Source organism: Caretta caretta, chromosome 1 (assembly GCF_965140235.1).
Source record: "Caretta caretta isolate rCarCar2 chromosome 1, rCarCar1.hap1, whole genome shotgun sequence".
NCBI lineage: Eukaryota > Metazoa > Chordata > Testudines > Cheloniidae > Caretta > Caretta caretta.
In genome coordinates this window covers 28,556,622-28,577,887 of record NC_134206.1, presented here as the reverse complement: position 1 = coordinate 28,577,887, position 21,266 = coordinate 28,556,622, and the positions used below count along the sequence as shown (strand labels likewise).

General features: G+C 40.8%; 2 protein-coding genes across 11 annotated transcripts in view; one reads left to right on the top strand and one right to left on the bottom strand.

The window, feature by feature from the left end:
* Positions 1-4,279: 4,279 nt before the first annotated feature.
* Positions 4,280-8,811, bottom strand: ANKRD49 (ankyrin repeat domain 49). 6 transcript variants are annotated; one of them, XM_075126792.1, is made up of 3 exons: positions 8,549-8,811; positions 6,754-7,039; positions 4,280-5,292 (listed from the first exon to the last, which is right to left on the bottom strand). In XM_075126792.1, the coding sequence occupies exons 2-3, from the start codon at positions 7,024-7,026 to the stop codon at positions 4,831-4,833; spliced, it is 735 nt and encodes a 244-aa protein (XP_074982893.1). In that variant the 5' UTR covers positions 7,027-7,039; positions 8,549-8,811; the 3' UTR covers positions 4,280-4,830. The 6 variants fall into 6 exon arrangements, with proteins under 6 accessions (XP_074982893.1, XP_048699240.1, XP_048699220.1 ...); XM_048843283.2 differs by having other exon boundaries at positions 6,754-7,121; positions 8,600-8,811; XM_048843263.2 differs by having other exon boundaries at positions 8,545-8,810.
* MRE11 (MRE11 double strand break repair nuclease) overlaps positions 8,741-21,266 on the top strand; it is a 58,465-nt gene continuing 45,939 nt past the window's right edge. For 2 of the 5 annotated variants that reach the window (XM_075126781.1, XM_048843208.2), the window contains exons 1-8: positions 8,779-8,888; positions 9,340-9,479; positions 9,989-10,121; positions 11,232-11,392; positions 12,650-12,737; positions 13,625-13,766; positions 18,992-19,106; positions 20,700-20,885. In XM_075126781.1, the coding sequence (XP_074982882.1) occupies positions 9,460-9,479; positions 9,989-10,121; positions 11,232-11,392; positions 12,650-12,737; positions 13,625-13,766; positions 18,992-19,106; positions 20,700-20,885 (845 nt within the window). In that variant the 5' untranslated portion in view covers positions 8,779-8,888; positions 9,340-9,459. The other 3 variants (XM_075126779.1, XM_075126776.1, XM_075126777.1) reach the window with 3 other exon arrangements.

Below are 21,266 nucleotides of genomic sequence, written 5' to 3'. Positions count from 1 at the left end.
GGCCGCGCCCCGCCCGTTGCCATAGGAGCTCAGGGGCGGGGGAGGGAGGAGCGGCAGCCCGGGGGACAGCAGCGCGGCCGGGGCTGGGGGCGAGAGCTCGGCCGCCGCGGGGCTCTGGGCAGAGGCGCGGGGAGAGGGGCCGAGCAGCCCGGGGCTGGGCCGCAGGGCACCCCCCGGGGGAGCGGAAGGCGGGGGGCGAAGGCTCAGGGCGTTCCTGGCCCTGCGCGGCGCCGCTCTCCCCTCGCTGGCTGTTAGGGCGGCTCCATAAGCCGCCCGGCTCCGGCGGTAGCTCGCACGTTTCGTCCCAGGGTCACTCAAAGCGGGGCTGCTGCAAGCGTCGCCTGCCCGCCCCAGGCCCTGCCGGAGGTAGGGGAGCAGCGCCCAGGCGGGGAAGGGAGGCCAAGAGCGTGGCTCAGGGTCACCCAGGGGTAAACCGAGTGAGTCCTGACGGCTGCTCCCCTGCTTCGCCCGCCCCCTGGCCGCCTGAAATAGCGTCTGAGGCAGCAGAAGCTATGGGAAACTCCAGCTCCATCCTCTTCCTTTGGCTGTTTAGACCAGTGGTTCTCAAACTTTTGTACTAGTGACCCCTTTCACATAGCAAGCCTCTGAGTGTGCCCCCCCCCGAAATTAAAAACACGCTTTAATATATCTAATACCATTATAAATGCTGGAGGCAAAGCGGGGTTTGGGGTAGAGGCTGACAGCTGGCAACTCCCCTTGTAATAACTGAGGGTTAGGGGTCAGGAGCCCCCTTTGAGAAGCCCCATTTGAGACTGCACATGCTTCTGGGCAGGGATTGGGTCTTCCCCTGCCTTTGGAAAGTCCCTAGCACATTTGAGGCTCTATCACAAGCTAAAGAAATAATATTTTGGGTAAAATCAATTAATTAAATAAACACACACCTCCTCCTTTGTTGTCCCACCTTTTGGGTCTTCCACACGTTTTATAGGCCAGGTAAAGGTAGTTGGGTAAACTGCCTTTTTTACCAGATTGCACTGTTTGTCCCATTGCTAGAATTGGTTCTAGCTCAAGGCTAGGAACATCCAGTTTCTGTGGCTTATGGCAAACTATGTAATAATTCTTTGCAACCTTGTAAACCGCCTGTGGCCACTATAATTAAAAGTGGGGGTGGGTTTTTAACTGTTATTGTATCTGAAAGGTTTGTGCAAGTCAGTATATTGGACATGGAGTATGCACATTGCACTAATTAACCCTTCCTTTGCCACATTTCTACATGGTGCCAGTGTTAGGCCTTTTAGAAGCAGAGCTATTTAAAGGAGAGGACCTACAGAAAATACATCACAGTAACAAACAAAAATGCTGCTAGATACGTTGGCTGTTGTAGATTTATAGTGTAGGAAGAATGTCTGATTTTAATAATAATTAAGTTTGCAAACTGTATAAGATTGAACATCTTGAAATGTATTCCATTCATAAGAATTAAGCACAGAGCTTTGCCTCTTCTTGTTTAGCTGATGTTTTATTTTTTCTAGATTTGAGAAAAAAAAAGTTGGTATTTATTGCAGGACATAGAGAACGCCACTAGATGGAGGTAGGGTTGCAAAGATTGATGATCTGATGCTGGTCTGGTAGAAAATTGTGAGTTTTACCAGTCACAACAATTGGAACAGCCTTAAGTAGACCCAGACTTTGAATTTTGAAGAAGCTGAAATTAAAGCTTGTTTTATGGATACAGTACCTAGTTGTATGGATGTAGGGTTTGTAATTGGTAAGGAGTTATATATAGGGAATGGTGATTTTGAAAACGCAGGCTTGTCTATGCTTGTCATTTTTAGTTGTGTTTTAACATGTTACCCTATACTAACAGATTTGTAAATTCTAGTGTAAACCCTAGCCTAGGCTTCGAGTTAAGCTTGATTAGCAGCATATGTCTGTGTCCTGGAACAAATGTTCATTCAGCATCTAGCATTTACAATCATATTAATAAAAGTGTTAAAACACCACTAAAAATGAAAATATAGACAAGACCCATGTTACTATTATGTTTGCATGTCTGTGTGATACTGGTGTGGTTTGGACTCAAGGGTTTCATTCACTTTCTGCAGACAGGCTACAAACAGAATTTACAAACGATGTGATGATTAAAAACCAGGATTGTACTTTGAAATTTCACTTTTCAATTGCAGTTCTGTACATTATAATAGAAGTGCTGAGTAATACTACTTATGTAATACTTTTAATCTCAAACTACTTTACAAAGGAAGGCAAGTCTCCAAAGTACAGAGAGGTGAAGCGTCTACACAGAAAGCCACTAGCAAAACTGGGAACAAAATTAAGGTCTCCTGACTTCCACTCAAATGCACTATCCAATGGGGCACCTTCTGGGCTGATGGCATTGCTGAAAATATACCATTATCTTCACCACCACCACTGATTTGAACGCAGCTCCCTGACCAAAGCAGTTGTTTTTCACAACAGAAACACGCTGTACAATTCCTTGAAAAGTCATAAATGTACACAGATAGCAGTGATTTTTGCTTCAAATATAATGTACTTTAACACCTGCTGTTGATAAATCAAAGTGATACACACCCTTCTTTTCACACTCCAGGAAAAATAACTCAGGTTTGAAAAAGTATACTATTGTAGCTAGTTAATAATCCAGATATGTTCATTTTTCAAAGTGAATTGCAACATTGACAAGTTCTATATGTGCATTTTTCCCAACGTTAAGTACTGGGGACAGGAGGTGCAACTCTACTTCAGTCATGAAACTTTTGCTTGCTTTCAGAAGGGCTGAATCTATTGTTGAAAGAGAGCAGGTTTACTAAGACTGCCTGACTGGGGGAGAAGATTTGAACACTCTTAACCATTGAGATACAGAATGTTGTGAGGTGGGCTCCCTTAGTCGTTCTTGTTGAAGCTCTTCTGGTGTGTATAAATATTTAAAGAATCATTGGTCCAGAGAGAGAAAGACTCTGTAGCCTGGTGGTTAGAAGACCCAGGGTCCAGTCCCTCTCCTCCAATGACCCTCCTGCATCCCAGGTGCATGCTCTAACCACTGAACTAACCTCCTGCGCTGGTCATTTTGTGTAGAGTGAGACAGGCACCTTACTCATTCTCACAATACATGAGTTAGGCACCTAAGCCACCTGACTGCAGGAAATGGGTTCCTACTTGTGGGCCTTGTGTCCCTGCAGCCCAAAGTTATGTGCCTATTTCTGTGAGGAGGTGTGGCTTAGGACACACCCCTCTCATCCATGTCTCCCATTGGCTAGCTTACCTGGCTCCCCAGCCAGTACACTGACTTTTTGTGGATCACATGCTAGGGAGCCTGTCTCTTTCCATTCACTATTTAGGTACCTAACTTAGGCTTTGTGGCTCGCCGTGTTGTTCCTGTGATTTTCTAGGCACCTAAAAGGCAAAGCTGAGCACTGCAATTCCCTTTGTGGATCTGGGCCTGAGCTGTTTGGAGAGGAAGGTGTTGGCAAAAGGAGAAAATGCTGGAGTCAAAGACTATCCAGTGTTGCCAATGCTTGTGATTTCATTATGAGTCTCATCATGTTCGGTGTATGTCTTAAAGCTCTAGCTCCTGGCTCATGTGAATACATGAGAATCTACTTTAAACTAAAAGCTGAAAGTAAGTTTCTAGCTCTTATGGTTGCAGAGAAAAGCTTGCCAATGTCACTCAAGTGCACCCAAAAACGTTCAAAAGCCAGAAGAACAGTGAGAACTCAAGATGCATTATTTTTAAAATCACATGATTTTTAATCCAATCTCATGTTTTTTGTGCCTGCCTCATGATATTTGAGTGCTCCGAATATTGATATTTGACAATACTGGTCACTTGTCAGTTAAAAAGGGGATCAAATATAGAAGTAAACTCAGGGAGCTGTCCAAAAGTTAGAGAGACTATCTGAGAAAAAACACAAAATGAAATGCATGGAACTACAATGGTGTCCTGACTCCTGTGTTAGAATGAACTGTACAAGACTTCAGCATGGATCAGATGCAGAAGGGACTTCAGTAGTGTATTGCAAAATGTTCCAACCAAGTCAGACACAACAGTGTTTTGTTTATCTTGACATGCTTCAACTTGTAGACAAGTGTGTATTTGGATGCATTTAAACATTATTCCTTAACTAATTTTGAAGGAAAGTGTAAACAGTACCCTTAATGACAGTCATCTCCATATGAAAGTATCAATAAAACTAAACTGGAACTGCTTTTAACACGACAGGAATAATCCTCTTGGTCTATGAACAGACAATTTCATTGATTATTAGGCCTTCAACAAAGATCCATAACACAAACAATATTTAGTGTTAAGTATTTTATTTTAAAATAAGGTAACTTTATATTTTGAGTGTCCCCTGTATAAGTTAGTTACATTCAGTCGGCATTTTCATGCAGTTTTTAAGACGTTAAAACAAGTGTTTCAAAGTTTAAAACAAACAGTAACTACCAATTTGTGCATAACCTGCTAGCTTACTTAACGGTTAATGTTCCAGTTCTCTCCTTGACTTGGGATTAGTGTTTTGGACTTTAATTACAGTAGATCCTCGCTAATTTGCGCTGATTAAGCAGAGACCCACTGCAAATTACTAAATTTACCAAAGCTTTATTCTGCAAACACCTCAAGTCCCATTGTATATAAGTGATAATATGTCTGAGTAAGTATATGGTCATTTATTTTGCAAAAATAATGAAATCTTAATCATGAGACCTCCCCTTCTACAACATCGCCCATTAAATCTTTTCTGAGAAGTGGGGAGAAACCATTAGTTTTAGGTGCAAGTCTAAAGAATGCCGTGTTACAAAGAGTAAGTAAGTGAAATTCACATTCAAAAGTTTAAATAATGAGAATTTTTAAGAATCTGGCACAGAATTTGTGCAATTTTCTACAATTTCAAACAGGTAGTGATATATGTCAGTTCTTCTAGCAATATCAAATGCAGTTTCATCCAAGTTATTTTTTAGGTTTGGTTTCAGGTAACGATTCATCAGCAGCAATTCAAGTGTTTCTTTACTTCCTCTGTTTCCTGCAGCAAGATGCAATGGTGTCAGCAATCCATTTGTCTGAGCGTTGATATCTGCACCATGCTGAAGTAAAAACGAAGCCACCTTTGTATTGTTCCACTTACATGCACTATGTAGAGGCGTCCAGCCATCCACTGTCACTGCATGGACATCTGCACCTTGGTCAATCAATTCACGCACAACATCTAAATGTCCACTGTAGGCAGCTCGATGGAGGGGAGTGTACTGATCTTCGTCTTGGACATTAACGGGAGCTAGCTTTTGAGAAAGGAGCTTGTGCACTGTACTAAGCTATGTAAGAAAGACAGACAGCTTAATATAACCCTCACCCCATGAGATGCACTGCTTTAATTTCTACAATCTAGAGCCAGCCTGGCATGCAGTCAAAGGAAGTTTATAATATTGGTCTCAGGAAGAAGCTTGTACACAAACAATTTTAAAATACCACCAGTTATTTTACTGGTGCCATTTCTTTTGGAGACCAGACATGAACACGCTGGTGCATGCATACACACACACAAACTCTGTACTTTTAGACAGCAGTTTATGTAACAAGTGTAATTAAATAAGGTCAATTTATAGTCTGTGGATTTTAGTGCATATAGGATAAAGTACCACTTAACGGGAATGTTTCTGTCACAAGTAACTATCTTCCCCTTCAGTCAAAACACAGTTCATCTTCTGTATATATATATATATATATAGCATAGTTTTGACTGGGGTGGGGGAGAACCATGTTTGAGACAAGAATTTTTTGGTTTGTTTTAATCTTATGGATAAACAGGAACTGTCCCACTGGATCAGACCAGTAGTCTACTTAGTACAGAATCCTGTTTCTGGCCCTAGTTCAGGAAAGCACGTGCTTAAAGGTATTTGCTTCAGTCCCACTGACTTCAAGCAACCCCGTTTCCAATTATGGAATAACTTGCCCCAGGTTATCCTAACTCCCTTCATGTAGTGCTTAGTTTATGCCCTAAAGCACAAGATTTTAGATTCCTTATTTTAAAAAGTTATCCTCTACAGAGAGCTCTTGATAGTCTTATCTCTATAGCTGGATTCAAATCAATCTTTCATTGAATCCTACTAAACTCTTGGCCACAATCATAATCTGTAGAACTCTGCCACACGATAACTATATGCACAAAGTTACTTCTGGCTGTATTTAACCAACTTTACAGTTGGTAGAATACTGTTTGTTAATGCACACACACACACAATGACAAAATCCCTCAAAAAATTATTCTCCAATTTATTGGAAGTAGTTAGCCAGCTTCAGTTGACACAGGGCGAACAGATCATTTGCAAGAGATGGACCTCATTTCACCATTCAAAATTAATGTACTTTGTTTTAATATGACATGTATTAAAGCAATACGTTAGGATTAAGAGTGTACCTGCTGGGCTCATAATTTGTATTAAAATACCCAGAATGCTCTTTCAGTTAACAATATTTTCAGATTAGTGTTAGTATTTGAGCTCTTGGTACAAATCAAGGCCTTGATCCTACAAGCTGAGCTGCATGGAGAGACACCTGAACTTATTTGGAGTCTTGCTGACTTGAAAGGAAGGCCACCCCTGTGAATTAACTTGCAGGACCTGGCCCCAAATGTCCAATTAGCTGGGCTCCCAGTATGCTTTACAAAAGTATAACAATTATGGCTAGATTTTTGTTTTTTAAGCATAATCTGCGTAGATACCAATTTAAGGTAATATAGTCAAAAAAAAAATATAGTGGATAAACCTCCTTCTTACCCGATTTTTTTCAGCTGCCCAAAGCAGCAGTTTTTCTGGATTGTTCTCCATTTTTTTTTCTTGCATTTGGTACCACTCCTCACTTTTTTCCTCCTCTTCATCTTCCTCATCAGACTCTCCTGACCAAAGACTCTGAGTTCCTATAGGAATTAGATGTCTGTGTGTTTCCAACAATTCAAGTTGGTTAAAGTTCTCAGTAAATTCCAGTAACTCCTCTCTGTCATCTTCTCTATTGTCAGCACTTTTCTCATTTGATTTTCTGCTTTCATTCATTTTTAGTTAGCATCTGTAAATGTCAAATGTACAGAGTTAAATATTTTTCTTCTTGCGCTGTCTTGCCTCTTTTCTGAGTCATTCATCATTACCTCCTGCCAAACACACAGACATAAATCATCAACAAAAGCTAAAACAAGGGGTGTGCTAACAGCAGCAACACTGTGAAAATTTTCAAGAATCAATTTTAAGAATTCCAGTTTTATGTACATTTACCAAACTGGCTTTGTAAACAGGAACTGTGTTAGTTGCAGTTAACATATTTGCTATCAACCCCCCACAGAAATAGAGTGCTTGTACGCAGTAATTATGACATCTGCAAAAGTATATGGAGCAGCACTGAATGTGCATTCTGCATAATGTGTTTGGAATACCCTACAGCAGCCAAATGGTTAACAGTGTTTAGAAATTTTATGTCTATTTTCAACATTCATTTTTGCTTCTGTTTTACTTTTGAGTTGTAACAATAATGACTTATGTATACATTTCATCCAAAAGCCTGGGATAGCTTCAGGGTGCAGATGAGGTGAGAAAGAAGGAGAGCACCTCCGTAAAGCACCACTACTAGGAGAGAAACCCATGACTGGGGCAGAAAGGCAATCCTATACTCAGCTAGACAGGATTTTTCTCTGTCAGTGAAACTGTAGGAACTGTCTGAGCGTGCAATCCTCAAAAGCATGCTCTCAATTTAATCCATCCTGCCCCCACCCAAAAATGAGTTTATCCATCTTTAAAAAAAGAAAAGGAGCACTTGTGGCACCTTAGAGACTAACCAATTTTTTTGAGCATAAGCTTTCGTGAGCCAAATAAATTGGTTAGTCTCTAAGGTGCCACAAGTACTCCTTTTCTTTTTGCGAATACAGACTAACATGGCTGTTACTCTGAAATTTATCCATCTTTAAAATTCAAAGAGAAGGGATGGAAGCCACCATCAGCCTCCTGTCCACTGTTGCCAGCTTCCTTTTGTCCATTTCCTCTGCCTATTCCCTGAGCCCACCTGTCCCTTCTGGCTCCTGCTCCCAGGATGCAGCTGGTGCACAGCAGACGAGCTAGTTAGCATTGTACTCAGCAGGGTAACTGTTTTAATACCACTTCCCCAAACAACTTACTCTTGTTCCTCATCCCAGCTTGTTCTGAGGATGCAAAACACGTCTCAGGTGACTGGCAACCTGAGCTGGACTCTAGCCAGGTCTGAGATTCACAATACTTCTCGTGGCATTCACATTGCCATGAGATCTGTAGTGACCTAGAGTAGCCAAGAGCTCAGGTTCACGTGCCACCCCACAGCCAAGACCTCCAGACTCCCCCTAGCAGTCTCCCGCGGCAGCAGGTGCAATACTGATACCAGGGAACGAGTGCCACTTACTCCACCACCTGCGCCACTGAGTTCTGGTAGCACTGGGCGCTCCTGCTAAGGAAGGCACCCAGCCAGGCACCGGCACCGATCCACCCGGGCGCTGCTGAGCTTCCGAGCTGTGACTGGGTCCCGCCCTGAGCGGCTCCAGGGACAAAAAATACCTGCCCAGCTTCACGTTCTCCGCGGGCGGAGCCGGCTGGCGACAGTAGCACCCACCTCAGTCGCACTCCCGCTCCGTATGAAAGCACACAAATGGAACCCAGCATACCACTTCCGGTCCGCAGCTGCTCCCGGAAGTGGCCGTGACGCTGCCTGTGATTGGTTCCAGTCTGACCGATTGCGTCCCTTGCCTTGCGCCGGTCTCGAGGAGGCACAGGTAAGGCGGGAGCGGGTGGGCAGGTATCGCGAGAGGACACTACTCCGTCTATCCCCGCCCCTTCAGCGCTATGGAAACTGAAAGCGCGGCGCGGCGCGGCCCGGGCTGCTGACGCGGTAGAGCTGGCGGGTGAGGAGCGCGCGGCGAGGCGGGGCGGAGAGAGGGCAGAGCGGGGACAGCAGCTTCCCCGGGGCGCTGGTGCCGGCCGGGCCCCGGGCAGCCCGCGGCGCCTGTGCAGCTTGGGCCTGCCGGGCCGGCGGGAGAGCCGCCCGCTTGCGTCACGTGGCGGGGTGGAACGGGGGGCCGCCAGACGGCAGCTTCCGTGCTGTGGACCTTCGCAATGCCATTCTGCTGTGCAAGGGGCAGGAACAGCGGTTCGGTTTTGCCCCGTGTCAATACTTGATTACATTGTGCAGCAATGAAATCAGTAACCAAAAAAGTGTCATTTTCTTAAATACATGTGACTTCTCTGTATTTTAAAAAAAGTAGCAGCACAGCTATCAGTGCAAAACTGGGTAGGTGGCACGAGCTCAGTTTATTATGCGCTTAATTGTAAACCATTTGTATTCATGTCATTTAGACACTGTTCTGGGTATTCTAAGCTAGAACTGAATTGTCTGCCCTGTACTGACCCATCAGGCTCTGTCCAGAACTGCTGAGTGCGGAGTCCTATCCACCTGGAGCCATTGTGAGCGCAGAGATGAGTCGCATCAACTCAGGGTAAGCTCCTGTTCTTTTCAGGCCCATAAACTCCCTATGCAAGCATTGCATATGTTTCTGTTCCATTTGAAAGGAAACAGACAGCTGGCAAGCTATTCAGTTTTTTTTTAAATGAATTAAATATAGTTTCAAGTACTTGATCTGCCCGTTTCTCTCAGCCAATATTTGTGGTTTTATGACTAAAATTTTTTTTCTTTAGGATTAGAAGATCCTTCAGAGGGATCCACATGGGTGCAACCCTGCACGGATCCATTTGTGGGATCTAGTCCATAACTTCTTTCATTTACTGTAATTTTAGGTGGTGTTTGAAACAGAAGTAGGTTAAACATTTTGAGACGGACTTGATTTTTAAGTTGATGGTGTGCTGTTAAGTCTACAAAATGCAATGTTTTCTGTGCCAGACTCTGCATTCAGTGATTTTTGGTGAAACAGTTTATTGTACAAAAGGCTGTGGAAATAGCTGAATTCATAGTACAGTTTTCTATTTTTATTTTTTTAATTCAATTTAGGGGTGAAGAAGATACCTTCAAAATTCTGGTTGCTACTGACATTCACCTTGGGTACTTGGAGAAGGATCCTGTTCGTGGAAATGATACGTTTGTAACTTTTGATGAAATTTTGAGACATGCTCAACAAAAAGAAGTAAGCAGTCTTACGTCTTTTGGAAAGTAAGGTTCTGAGACGGACTTTGGATGCTTTCTGGAAAATATTAGGAAGGTTGGTCCCAATCCTATATCTGGATCTTGTGGACCCCTTGAAGATTTCAAGATTGCGGCCCTTGTTCTGAAGTTGTTATAAGAAGGTTGCTTGATCTAAAGAGGAGTTTGAGCGAGAGTAGAAATGTAGCTGATGTTCAGGTCTTAGCAGCTAATATGGTACTTTAAATGTAATAATGGAAGTACTGGACAGTTTTCTTTTCAGGGACTCTGGTAGGAGTGAACCATTTATTTTGGAAATTGAGTTCCTGATACTAGAATGAGCTCCATGAAGACAGACCCACATTGGTTTCAGTGGTGGTTGCTTGCAGAGGCGCTAATTGCAGGATTAAATGTCAATGGAATTTAGGCTTTGGTGCCTCTTAAAATGGGAGTTAGGCTTCCAGGTCACTTAAGCACTTTTGAAAACATTACCCTCTATTCTTATGAGCATAATAATTCATAAACAGATCCAATGGTATATTTGTAATCCTGGCTGAGTGTTTTTTTGTTGTTGTTGAATATCCATTCATTTAACATGAATTCAGAAATTCAGATTGGTTGGGCATCCTTGTCAAATTAATGCAAAGTGAATTAATAATGATTTCCTAGGGCTAGAGACAATAAATTTCCAGCTTCTCCTCTGTGAAATACTTAAACATTTACTTTAGTAAATTCAGTTTAAAAAAACTGGGGTGGAACTCCTGTTTTTGGCTCCTTCCTTGTCATTGATTTTAAGAATTCTGAGATGCTGCTTTGCAAAGTGTTGTATGCTTTTGTTGTTGTTGTGGTTTTGGGTTTTGTAAATTAAACTTGTCTTTTAGTTTTTCTGAATCATTGTTAGACACTGAAATATTAAGGTTAGATTAATTTAACTATAAGCATTTTAGGTTTTACTTGTTTTACAATCTAAAAATATGGTATTAACATTGAAGGCCTGGTAAGAAATTCCATACACTTCAACATAAAATTAATGTTTTATAAGAGCATGTAGGGAATTGTTTTTAAGATAATACAGAATACCATTTGACTATAACAAAGCTCTTGATTTGTGCAGGTGGATTTTATTTTATTAGGTGGGGATCTTTTCCATGAAAATAAACCTTCCAGAAAAACATTACACACCTGCGTTGAATTATTAAGAAAATATTGCATGGGTGATCATCCTGTACAATTTGAAATTTTGAGTGACCAGTCAGTCAATTTTGGTTTTAGCAAGTAAGTATATTTTACTGTGATGAAATAACTACAGTATGTTGTGCAATTTGCTGGTTAGGTACAGTAAACTGCCACTGCAGTAGATTTAAGAGTCTGATCCTGTAAATGGCTTATAGGCAGACCTCTGCAAGTCAGTGGATTTCTGTGCACTTTCAGTAGTCCACTGTGTGGAGCAGCTTGCAGGATCAATTCCTCAGTCTGTCTTCTGAGAAAATTTTAAACTCGTTAAATATTTTTATAAACTTTGTCACCATCTTTGGATGACTTTTCTAGGTGTATTGCGTGTCATATAAATTCTGATATATGTAAGCCCAGTATTGGAAACATGATGTTAGTATACTCATTTGAATAGTCATTGAATACAGTAGCACTGCTTGTATGAACTGAAATTATTCCCTCTAAGTATTTGTAGGATTGGGCCCCCATAATTCTAGCTAGGCTTTTGAGCTTTTAGGACGGAAAGATTCTAACATCATAAATTAAACTGAAAACAAAATTCAGCTTTGGACAGAGACAAGGCATGAATGTTGAAAAGGAAAGGAGTGGGTTTTGTTTTTTTAAAGGAGAACGTGTGAAATAATTTTTCAACCTTAAATATAACAAAGTGTGTACCAGGTGAACACAGTGATGCAGTACAATGCAAACTCCCATCTGTATCCAAAGTCTTGTTTATCCAAATTAATGTAATGCCTTTCCTCCCCTACACTCCTGCGCACTGTCTGTCTAAGCTATATCTATGGCCTCCATCTGCAGAATTTGAGCACCTCACAGTTATTAATGTATTTATCCTCACAACACTCTTGCGAGGTAAAGCAGTGCTATTATTCCCATTTCACAGGTAGGAAACTGGCACAAAGGCCCAGATCCTCAAAGGCATTTAAGCTCTGTGATTTCAGTGGAAGTTAAGGACCTAAATACCTTTTGAGGATCTGGGCCTAAGTGACTTGTCAGCATCACCCAGGAAGTCTATGGTGGAGCAGGAACCTGAACTCAGGTCTCCTAAGTCCTAAACTGGTGCCTTTAACCACTGCCCTTCCTCTCTTAGTCCCATTTCATTTAGATAAAGTGAAACCTCATTTAATAATCACCTGCTTCAGAGTGTTGCTCATTGCTTCTTTATTAATGTTCATAAAATGCTTTAATATGCAGTTAAAGTTTCTGTATAAGTTAAATTGTTGTTTTGATAAGAAAAATTGTGTCATGAATGTTGAGTATGCAAATAGCTTGTAAACAAATGTAAACTTTTTTCCTATTCAGATTTCCATGGGTGAACTACCAGGATGGGAATCTCAACATTTCTATTCCAGTTTTTAGTATTCATGGCAATCATGATGATCCCACAGGGGTAATTATTATAATGATGACAAAAATTATAACATTGTACAAATACAAGTATTTTTTTTCCTTTGGGAACAAGTTACTAATATCAATCACCCCATTTCACTTTTAAGTTTCCGTTTTAATTAACTGGGAGCATTTTCCAGAGTCCTTTGTTTTGCTCATGTCAGACTCAAACTGACTTGTTAGGCTTTACATTCAGTTATTAGGGGGGTGGGAGGAGAGGATATGGGACCATATGATCTGCCTATCTAATACCTTATTTTAGGGATTTCTAGAACTAGAGATGGGATGAAGGCATTTTTGGGGGCAATAAGTAAGACACATTGAAAGGGTTTTCAAAACATTAGGCGTAGAAAAGTTCAACATTCTTTTATGTAAGAAAATGTCTTTAATATCATGAGTTTTAATTTCAGTCCTTTTCCATGCATTTAGATTATTTGTTAGCTGTATCTTTTAAAATGATTTACAGCTTTAGTTAGTTCTTCTGGTCTGTATGAAGGAAGCCATCACAATGTTGGTCAAATATTTTTAATTGTTGCTTAAAATTAAAAAAACAGCTAAGTTATTAAAGTTTAAAAAAGTGCAGAAGGCTCATGCTCTCAAACTACTGTTCATAAACGTTTTCATTATGCATTTGACATGGTGGATCTGTAATACATGATTATTACTATTATTCACAGCCTACAAAAAAAATGAGCTATTTAATAACAGCAAAAATGTTACTTGGCAGTTCATACTGAGCAATCAATTTAGCCAAGCCAGATCTCATTCAGACTTCCTTTTTATAATACTTAATAAACTATTACTATTTGTCTTGCATTGTTGAACAAATTTAAAAGTTGAATTTAAGTACAAATTCATTATTTTTCTGTTCCTTAATATTTACAATAGGCAGATGCATTGTGTGCATTGGATATTTTAAGCAGTGCAGGATTGCTGAATCATTTTGGACGCTCATCATCTGTAGAGAAGATAGACATTAGTCCCATTTTACTCCACAAGGGAAGCACAAAAATTGCTCTATATGGATTAGGTAAGCTTTCTTTCTGTTCAGCTAGATATTTCAGAAGCATGTGTAGACCCTTCTTTATATCACAGAACGCTACTTCCTTTCTTACTGAGGTTTATATTCTTTCTTCATATAGAAGTAGTGAGCCAGGTAAAGAATCTTAGAATCAATATTTCTGGGAAAAGGTATTAGACATAGATGGGCAAACTATGGCCCGCGGGCCACATCTGTCCCGCGGGACCATCCTGCCTGGCCCCTGAGCTCCCAGCCAGGGAGGTTAGCCCCTGGCCCCTCCCCTGCTGTCCCTCCTTTCTTGCCGCCATGTGGGCAGCGCTCTGGCTTGCCACTCCTACTGGGGAGCGCAGCTGGCTCTGGCCGGGCGGCAGGGTTGCGAGCTCCTGCTGCTCTGAGCAACATGGTAAGGGGGCAGGGACCCAGAGGGCAGTCGGGGAGCAGCGGGCAATTGGATGGGGTGGAGGTTTGGGGCGGGGGGTGGGGCAGTCAGGGAACAGGGAGGGTTGGGAGTGGAGGTCCGGGGGGGGAGGGGGTGTGTGTGTGGATAGGGATCGGGGCAGTCAAGGAACAGGGAGCAGGGGGGGTTGGATGGGGTGGGGTCTCAGGGAGGCAGTTAGGGGTGGGGGTCCCGGGGACAAGGAGCTGGGGGGGTTGGATGGATTGGAGGTTGGGGTGGGGGGAGTCAGAGGGCAGGCAGTGTGAGGGCGCGGGGGCCAGACTGTTTGGGGAGGCACAGCCTTCTCTACCCAGCCCTCTGTACAGTTTCACAACCCCGATGTGGCCCTCGGGCCAAAAAGTTTACCCCACCCCTGTGTTAGACATAGCTCAAAAGCATGTGTGCACATGCTGTTTCTCTTATCCTGAGATGAGGTTCCATTTTTTTGAAATTCTCTCTTAACAGCTTTTATCATTGGCTTCTAGTTTGTTCACAGTACAGCATGTTTACTCACTGAGTGGAGCAGCCATGATCACTTTATCTCACCCTACATTCTTTTCAGAGGCTGCTTGTAAAGAGGCAAAATTGATTTTTAGTTTGTCTTAGTTTATAAAACTCTTAATGGTGCATATTTCATCTATACTTTTATGACTTCCTGTCAGTCCTGTTGAGGTTAGTATCTGTGCTCTTGACAGTAGCTATCTTTTAGGGATTCTTCTATTGTGTTAGGGGTCAGCAAGTTTGATATGGTGGTATGTAGGATATACTTGTTTATTACAGTGGAATCTCTTGCTGTTGAATGAAACCCATTCCTCCCCTTTTTTATCCTGACAACTCAACGTTGTTCGGGATTTTTTAATAGTACTTGCTGTGCTTGTCTGAAATAGTGTTTTTGGCACAGAGGCCTTTTTTGTCCTGTCCACCTAAGTTGATGCATAAATAGCATCTGTCTCAGTCAATTCCTTACCACTTGAGAAACACCTGAAAGTTTTTCTCTTTCAGAGGTGTTTTGTGATCGACTTCTGCCTCAATTTGTAGGACCCTTTCCTTTTTCCTTCCTCTCATGTAGTGCTCTCTCTTTATTTTCTGGGTTTTTGTTTAGACAGTAGTTTTCCTCACATTTTTCAAAAATAATTGTATTACACTATGAGCCATTGTGTCGTATCCATAACATGTTGGTATTTTAAATTTTTTTTTGCACATCCTGCCTCTTGTACCTCTTGTTTAATATTATAAGAGTTGATTTTTTTTTTCAAGTTATGATAGTGGGAAATGGAAATTTGATTATTAAGTGTTGCTGGTAAAATAAGGCCCTAATTATAAGTAGATTTCACTGCAGATCAGGGCCTTTATATAGAGAGGTATTTAATAAGTGAAATCTAGTGAAACTAATAGTTCATATCTCACACAACATATAAAAGTGTTAACAAAAAATGTACCTTTTAAGTAGATGTATTTGCCAAAAGTGTTGTAGATTAGCAATAATATTTTTCTTATGTGCAAATTAAAAGAAAAAAAACAGCAACTCTTCTTCCTTGGTGAAGAAGTACTTGAGTTCCTCATAGAAATGATGATTACTTTTAAGGATTTTATTGAAGTGCCTTCCTTGGTTTTTGTGGAGGAGATTTAGAGGCAAAAATTATTTTGTGCTTTCCCCCCCAAAAGTACATGCATATGTCTCAGAAAACTTTTGAAAATGGGCAGTGCCTACTCCTGGGGGAATTCTGCACCACTGTGCAATGCAGAATTTAATGTTTTTTGCGCAGAATGTCCTTTATCCACAGAAATAGGCTGCAGTGCTGCTGGCTGCCACTAGGGGCCACTGGACCCAGCGGAGCTGAGCTTGCACATAGAAGACACTGCCCGGGGGAGGGGGAGGGAGCTAGAGGGTTCCTGGCAGCTGCAGTTCCCAGCATGCCCTGAGGGAAGAAGACGGCGGAGTGCAGGAAATTCCACACAAGCTAGCATCAGGCTGTTTCTCCGTCTGTATCCCTGGGTTTCTGAGGAGTAGGGGGGTGGGTGTCAGGGCTAGGGGGCCCCACAGCTGGGCTCTAGCGGGGAGGGAGCGGGTGTCTGGGCAAGGGGGACCCTGCACCTGGGCTCTGGGGAGGAGGGGTTGTGGGTGTTTGGCCCCCGGCTGGGCTCTGCAGGGGGTAGGGAGGGGGCAGAGAAACAGGAACTGGGTTGTCATAGGGGTTTCTTTCAATTCTGTTACTCTTGTATTTTTGTGTGTCTCTGTAACAATACAGACATACTTGCTGACAGGTATTTTGAAATAAATTAGCAAAATAATTGAAACTGGCATGATTATGTAGTGTTATTTTGACAAATAAAATTTTCAGAATTTTAAAATATTGTGTGCAGAGTTTTTAATTTTGGGGGGAAGAATTCTCCCGGGAGTAAATTCCAAGCAGCCCTCAAATTCTAGTATGTGGATTTATTGTTTCTGTGATGTAAGGCATAATCTTTAAAATACACACGTCAAATGAAAAACACAAAAGCTTTACCAAAATAAATTATTTTAGGGCTTGATTCTGCTAGGTGCTGAGTGCCTCCAGCACCTATTTAAGTCAATAGGAACGGAGGTTACTCACCCCTGGCTGGATTTGACATTGAGAACACTGCACCTTTCAGGATCAAACGCATGAAGAAAATAGGTTGGTTTCACAGATGGCCATTTTTTTGCAAACAGAGCAATTTTTTGAGTCTACTTCACTACTTCCCTGTACGTAGTCAATTTTTGTTTAGCCTTTTCACATACAACCAAAAGGGAGAGAGAAACGTGTGTGTGTGTGTATATATATATATATATATATATATATATATATATATATATATATAACAGGGCTGTCGCACAATGAAAAAGATTCATTGTGCAATTAAACAATAATAGAATACCATTTACTTAAATATTTGTGGATGTTTTCTACATTTTCAAATATATTGATGTAAATACAACACAGTATACAAAGTGTACAGTGCTCACTTTATATTTATTTTTTATTACAAATATTTGCAGTGTAAAAAACAAAAGAAATAGTATTTTTCAATTCACTTAATACAAATACATTAGTATAGTCTCTTTGTAATGAAAGTTGAACTTACAAATGTAGAATTATGTACAAAAAATAACTGCATTCAAAAATAAAACAGTGGAAAACTTTAGAACCTAAAAGTCCACTCAGTCCTACTTCAGCCAATCACTCAGACAAACAAGTTTTGTTACAATTTGCAGGAGATAATGCTGCCCACGTCTTGTTTACAATGTCACTTGAAAGTGAGAACAGGTGTTCGCATGGCACTGTTGTAGCCAGCATCACAAGATATTTATGTGTCAGTTGCGCTAAAGAGTCATATGTCCCTCATGCTTCAACCACCATTCCAGAGGACATGCGTCCATACTGATGTTGGGTTCTGCTCGATAACAATCCAAAGCAGAGCGGACCAACTCATGTTCATTTTCGTTATCTGAGTCAGATGCCACCAGCAAAGGGTTTATTTTCTATTTTGGTGGTTCAGGTTCTGTAGTTTCCACATTAGAGTGTTGCTCTTTTCAGACATCTGAAAGCATTTTCTGCACCTCGTCCCTCTTGGATTTTGGAAGGCACTTCAGATTCTTAAATCTTGGGTCGAGTGCTGTATCTATCCTTAGAAATCTCACATTGGTAGCTTCTTTGCGTTTTGTGAAATCTGCAGTGAAAGTGTTCGTAAAACGAAAATGTGCTGGGTCATCATCCGAGACTGCTGTAACATGAAATATATGGCAGAATGCAGGTAAAACAGAAGAGGAGACATACAATTCTTCCCCAAAGAATTCAGTCACAAAACCACTTTTTTTTCTCTTTTTTTTTTTTTTTTTTTTTTTAACGAGCATCATGAGCATGGAAGCATGTCCTCTGGAATGGTGACCAAAGCGTGAAGGGACATATGAATGTTTAGCATATCTGGCATGTAAATACCTTGCAATGCCAGCTACAAAAGTGCCATGAGAACGCCTGTTCTCATTTTTAGGTGACGTAAATAAGAAGAGGGCAGAATTATCTCCTGTATAAATGTAAACAAACTTGTTTGTCTTAGCGATTGGCTGAACAAGAAGTAGGACTGAGTGGACTTGGAAGGCTCTGAAGTTTTATATTGTAACAAACAAATGTGTTTGTTTTTTTTTAAGTTGCACTTTCACAATAAAGAGATTGTAGTACAGTACTTGTATGAGGTGAATTGAAAAATACTATTTTATCATTTTTACAGTGCAAATATCTATAATAAAAATAATATAAAGTGAGCACTGTACACTTTGTCATCTGTGTTGTAATAGAAATCAATATATTTGAAAATGTAGAAAAACATCCAAAAATATTTAATAAATTTCAGTTAGTATTCTATTGTTTAACAGAGCGATTAGCTCAATTAAAAAGATTAATCACAATTAATCGCATGAGTTAACTGCGATTAATGGACAGCCCTGATAGATATATATATAAAAAGAATAAACTTCATTGTAAAACCTGATAATTGGCAGGGGGACTCAAGGGCAAATGTAATACCTGCTGGAATTAATTTTAACTTTAGTCCTTTTTTAAAAAAAAAAAATTCAAGTTTGAGTCTCCGTTTTACAGACAGAGTATAATAAATAATAAAATCACCTTGATCAAATCTGTGTTAGTGCCTCAAGGTTCTTTAACAATCAAAAGATAAGGTGTAATCTTGCCACACAACTTCACCTTCCATGCTTTTGCTGATTAAAAACGTAATTTATTGTACAGTAACACTGATTTACATTTTGCCATGCACATTCCAGGATCTATACCAGATGAGAGGCTATATCGAATGTTTGTCAATAAGCAGGTAACCATGCTGAGACCAAAGGAAGATGAGGATAATTGGTTTAATTTGTTTGTAATTCATCAGAACAGGTAACAATATTGACTGGATTGTGATTTTTTTTTTTTTTCAAAGTAGATGTACAGTTTTGTGCAACAAAAATATTCAAAATGCTATGTAGGAAAATTAGGTTCATGACCTGACACCTGCTACCTTGGGGCTTGTCAACACTGGCAATTTACAGCACTGCAACTTTCTCGCTCGGGGGTGTGAGCCCCCCTCTACCCCCTCCGCCCCGAGCGCAGCAAGTTTCAGCGCTGTAAAATGCCAGTGTAGACAATGCACCAGCGCTGGGAGCTACGCCCCTCGAGGTGGTTTTTAAGAATGCTGGGAGAGCTCTCTTCCAGCACTCTGCCGCGATTACACGAGCCACGTTAAAATGCTGCCAGTGTAGACTAGCCTTAAGACTGTTGGATATTAGGTGCATCAAGAAAGTGGAATATGTCAGTTCTTGCTGTAACAACCCTGTCCAGCTGATCTGATTACAGAATAAGGAGGTTGAAAACAGCACTGCCTCAGCAATTAGGTTTCTGGAGAGGGTGCAGTTTGTCACAAAACAACTGTAAATTGTCTACTCTGTATTACTTCAATGTGTGTGAGGAGAAATATGAGTCTATAAATTTGCATGTTATAACTGGAATAACAGCTCAGCCACTGATTGATTATAGTAGAGAAAGGCACAAGAACTGTAAGTGAGTTGGGTTTGCAAGTCCCATGTTTTCCTTTGCATTTTCCAACATTTTAAAAATCTACCTTGGCAAGAGTATTGTACATGCCTGTACTGTTCCGCAGCTGTTATTTCCCAGAAATGATAGCAGGCAAAGAGTGAAAATCACAACATTCTCATCAGTTTTGGTCTGTGTCTGATCAGGAAAGAGTATGTAAATGTGTTACAGATACTTCCAGGAAAAAGATGGGGAGGCAAAAGTCTGGGAACGTTGTAGAGAGAGCACCATCAGATAGTGCTTATTATTGACCCCATCCAGCTGGCTGAAGGAGCAGCAATAACTGGATAGAAGGAGTCAATTTTGGGTCCCCATTTTAGAGGAAAAAAGGTAAAGGGGAGTGGGAAATGAGGATTAAGGATTTAGGACTAACTCTAAAAAGAGAGAAGTGGACGAATTTTTTTTCTTTAGACAGCGGCTGTAACAAAAAGGTTTGAGAGATGGGAAAGAGGTTTGTGTGGAGGAAAAGTGAAGAGCATGCAAGCCAAGTGAAAGGAGAAAGAGCCCACATCAAAGCCACAGCTTGGGGGAGGGAGAAAACAGAAGTAAATAAGCTTAATGTTAGAACAGAAATGATATTTGAGTTTTTTAGTACCTTCTTACTTGTTAGGAAAAATAACCTCTATTAAAAACCAAGAGAAATAGTATTTCTCTTAACTCAGCATTTGGATAATAACTCTTATCTGTGCATGGACATTGTAAAGGAGGAGTATTTATTGTCCATGTGCATATGAAATATAGGCATTGCCAAATGTTGTAAAAGTGCAAACCAAATTTAATTGTAATATTGGTTATTATTTAAATTTAGTGCTTTACCACTGTTCTCTCCCCCTACCCCTGCTCCCACAAAACAGCCAAAACTGTACTTTATTCTAATTCTCTTCCTTTTCTTTGAAACAGGAGTAAGCATGGAGCCACCAATTACATTCCAGAGCAGTTTTTAGATGACTTTATTGACCTTGTTATTTGGGGTCACGAACATGAATGTAAAATAGCTCCAACCCGAAATGAACAGCAACTTTTCTATGTGTCTCAGCCCGGAAGTTCAGTGGTTACTTCTCTGTCACCAGGGGAAGCTATAAAAAAGTGTGTGTTTTCTTGAGCTTTGTTCTAACATTTTTCTTGCATGCTGTGTTGAGCAGTACATCTCCTACCCAGAAGATAAATGTATTTAAATATGAGGGAATGTATTGGGATATAGTGTAGTTCTGTCTGACAATTTATTACATAATATAATCAGCCAAAAGGTTAAAATCAGTATTTTATGATAATGTAGCCTTGGCTTCTTTAAGCTAAATTCAGCTTTGTATGTAGGTTCAACTCTGTTCACTTAGGTGGAGTTAGCCTGGAAAAACGAAGGGGCTCCTTGCATCCTGTCTACTTCCACACGTACACACACTCTCATGTAATGACTAGGTGTAATCTGGCCTTTACAGGTGTAATGTCCTGAAGGCAGGACCTGAAGTA

Coding starts and splice junctions, on each gene's coding strand:
- ANKRD49 (XM_075126792.1), bottom strand. CDS start 7,026: ATGAATGAAAGCAGAAAATCAAATGAGAAAAGTGCTGACAATAGAGAA. Junction 5,293..6,753: donor GGGCAGCTGAAAAAAATCGG/GTAAGAAGGAGG, acceptor TTTCTTACATAG/CTTAGTACAGTGCACAAGCT.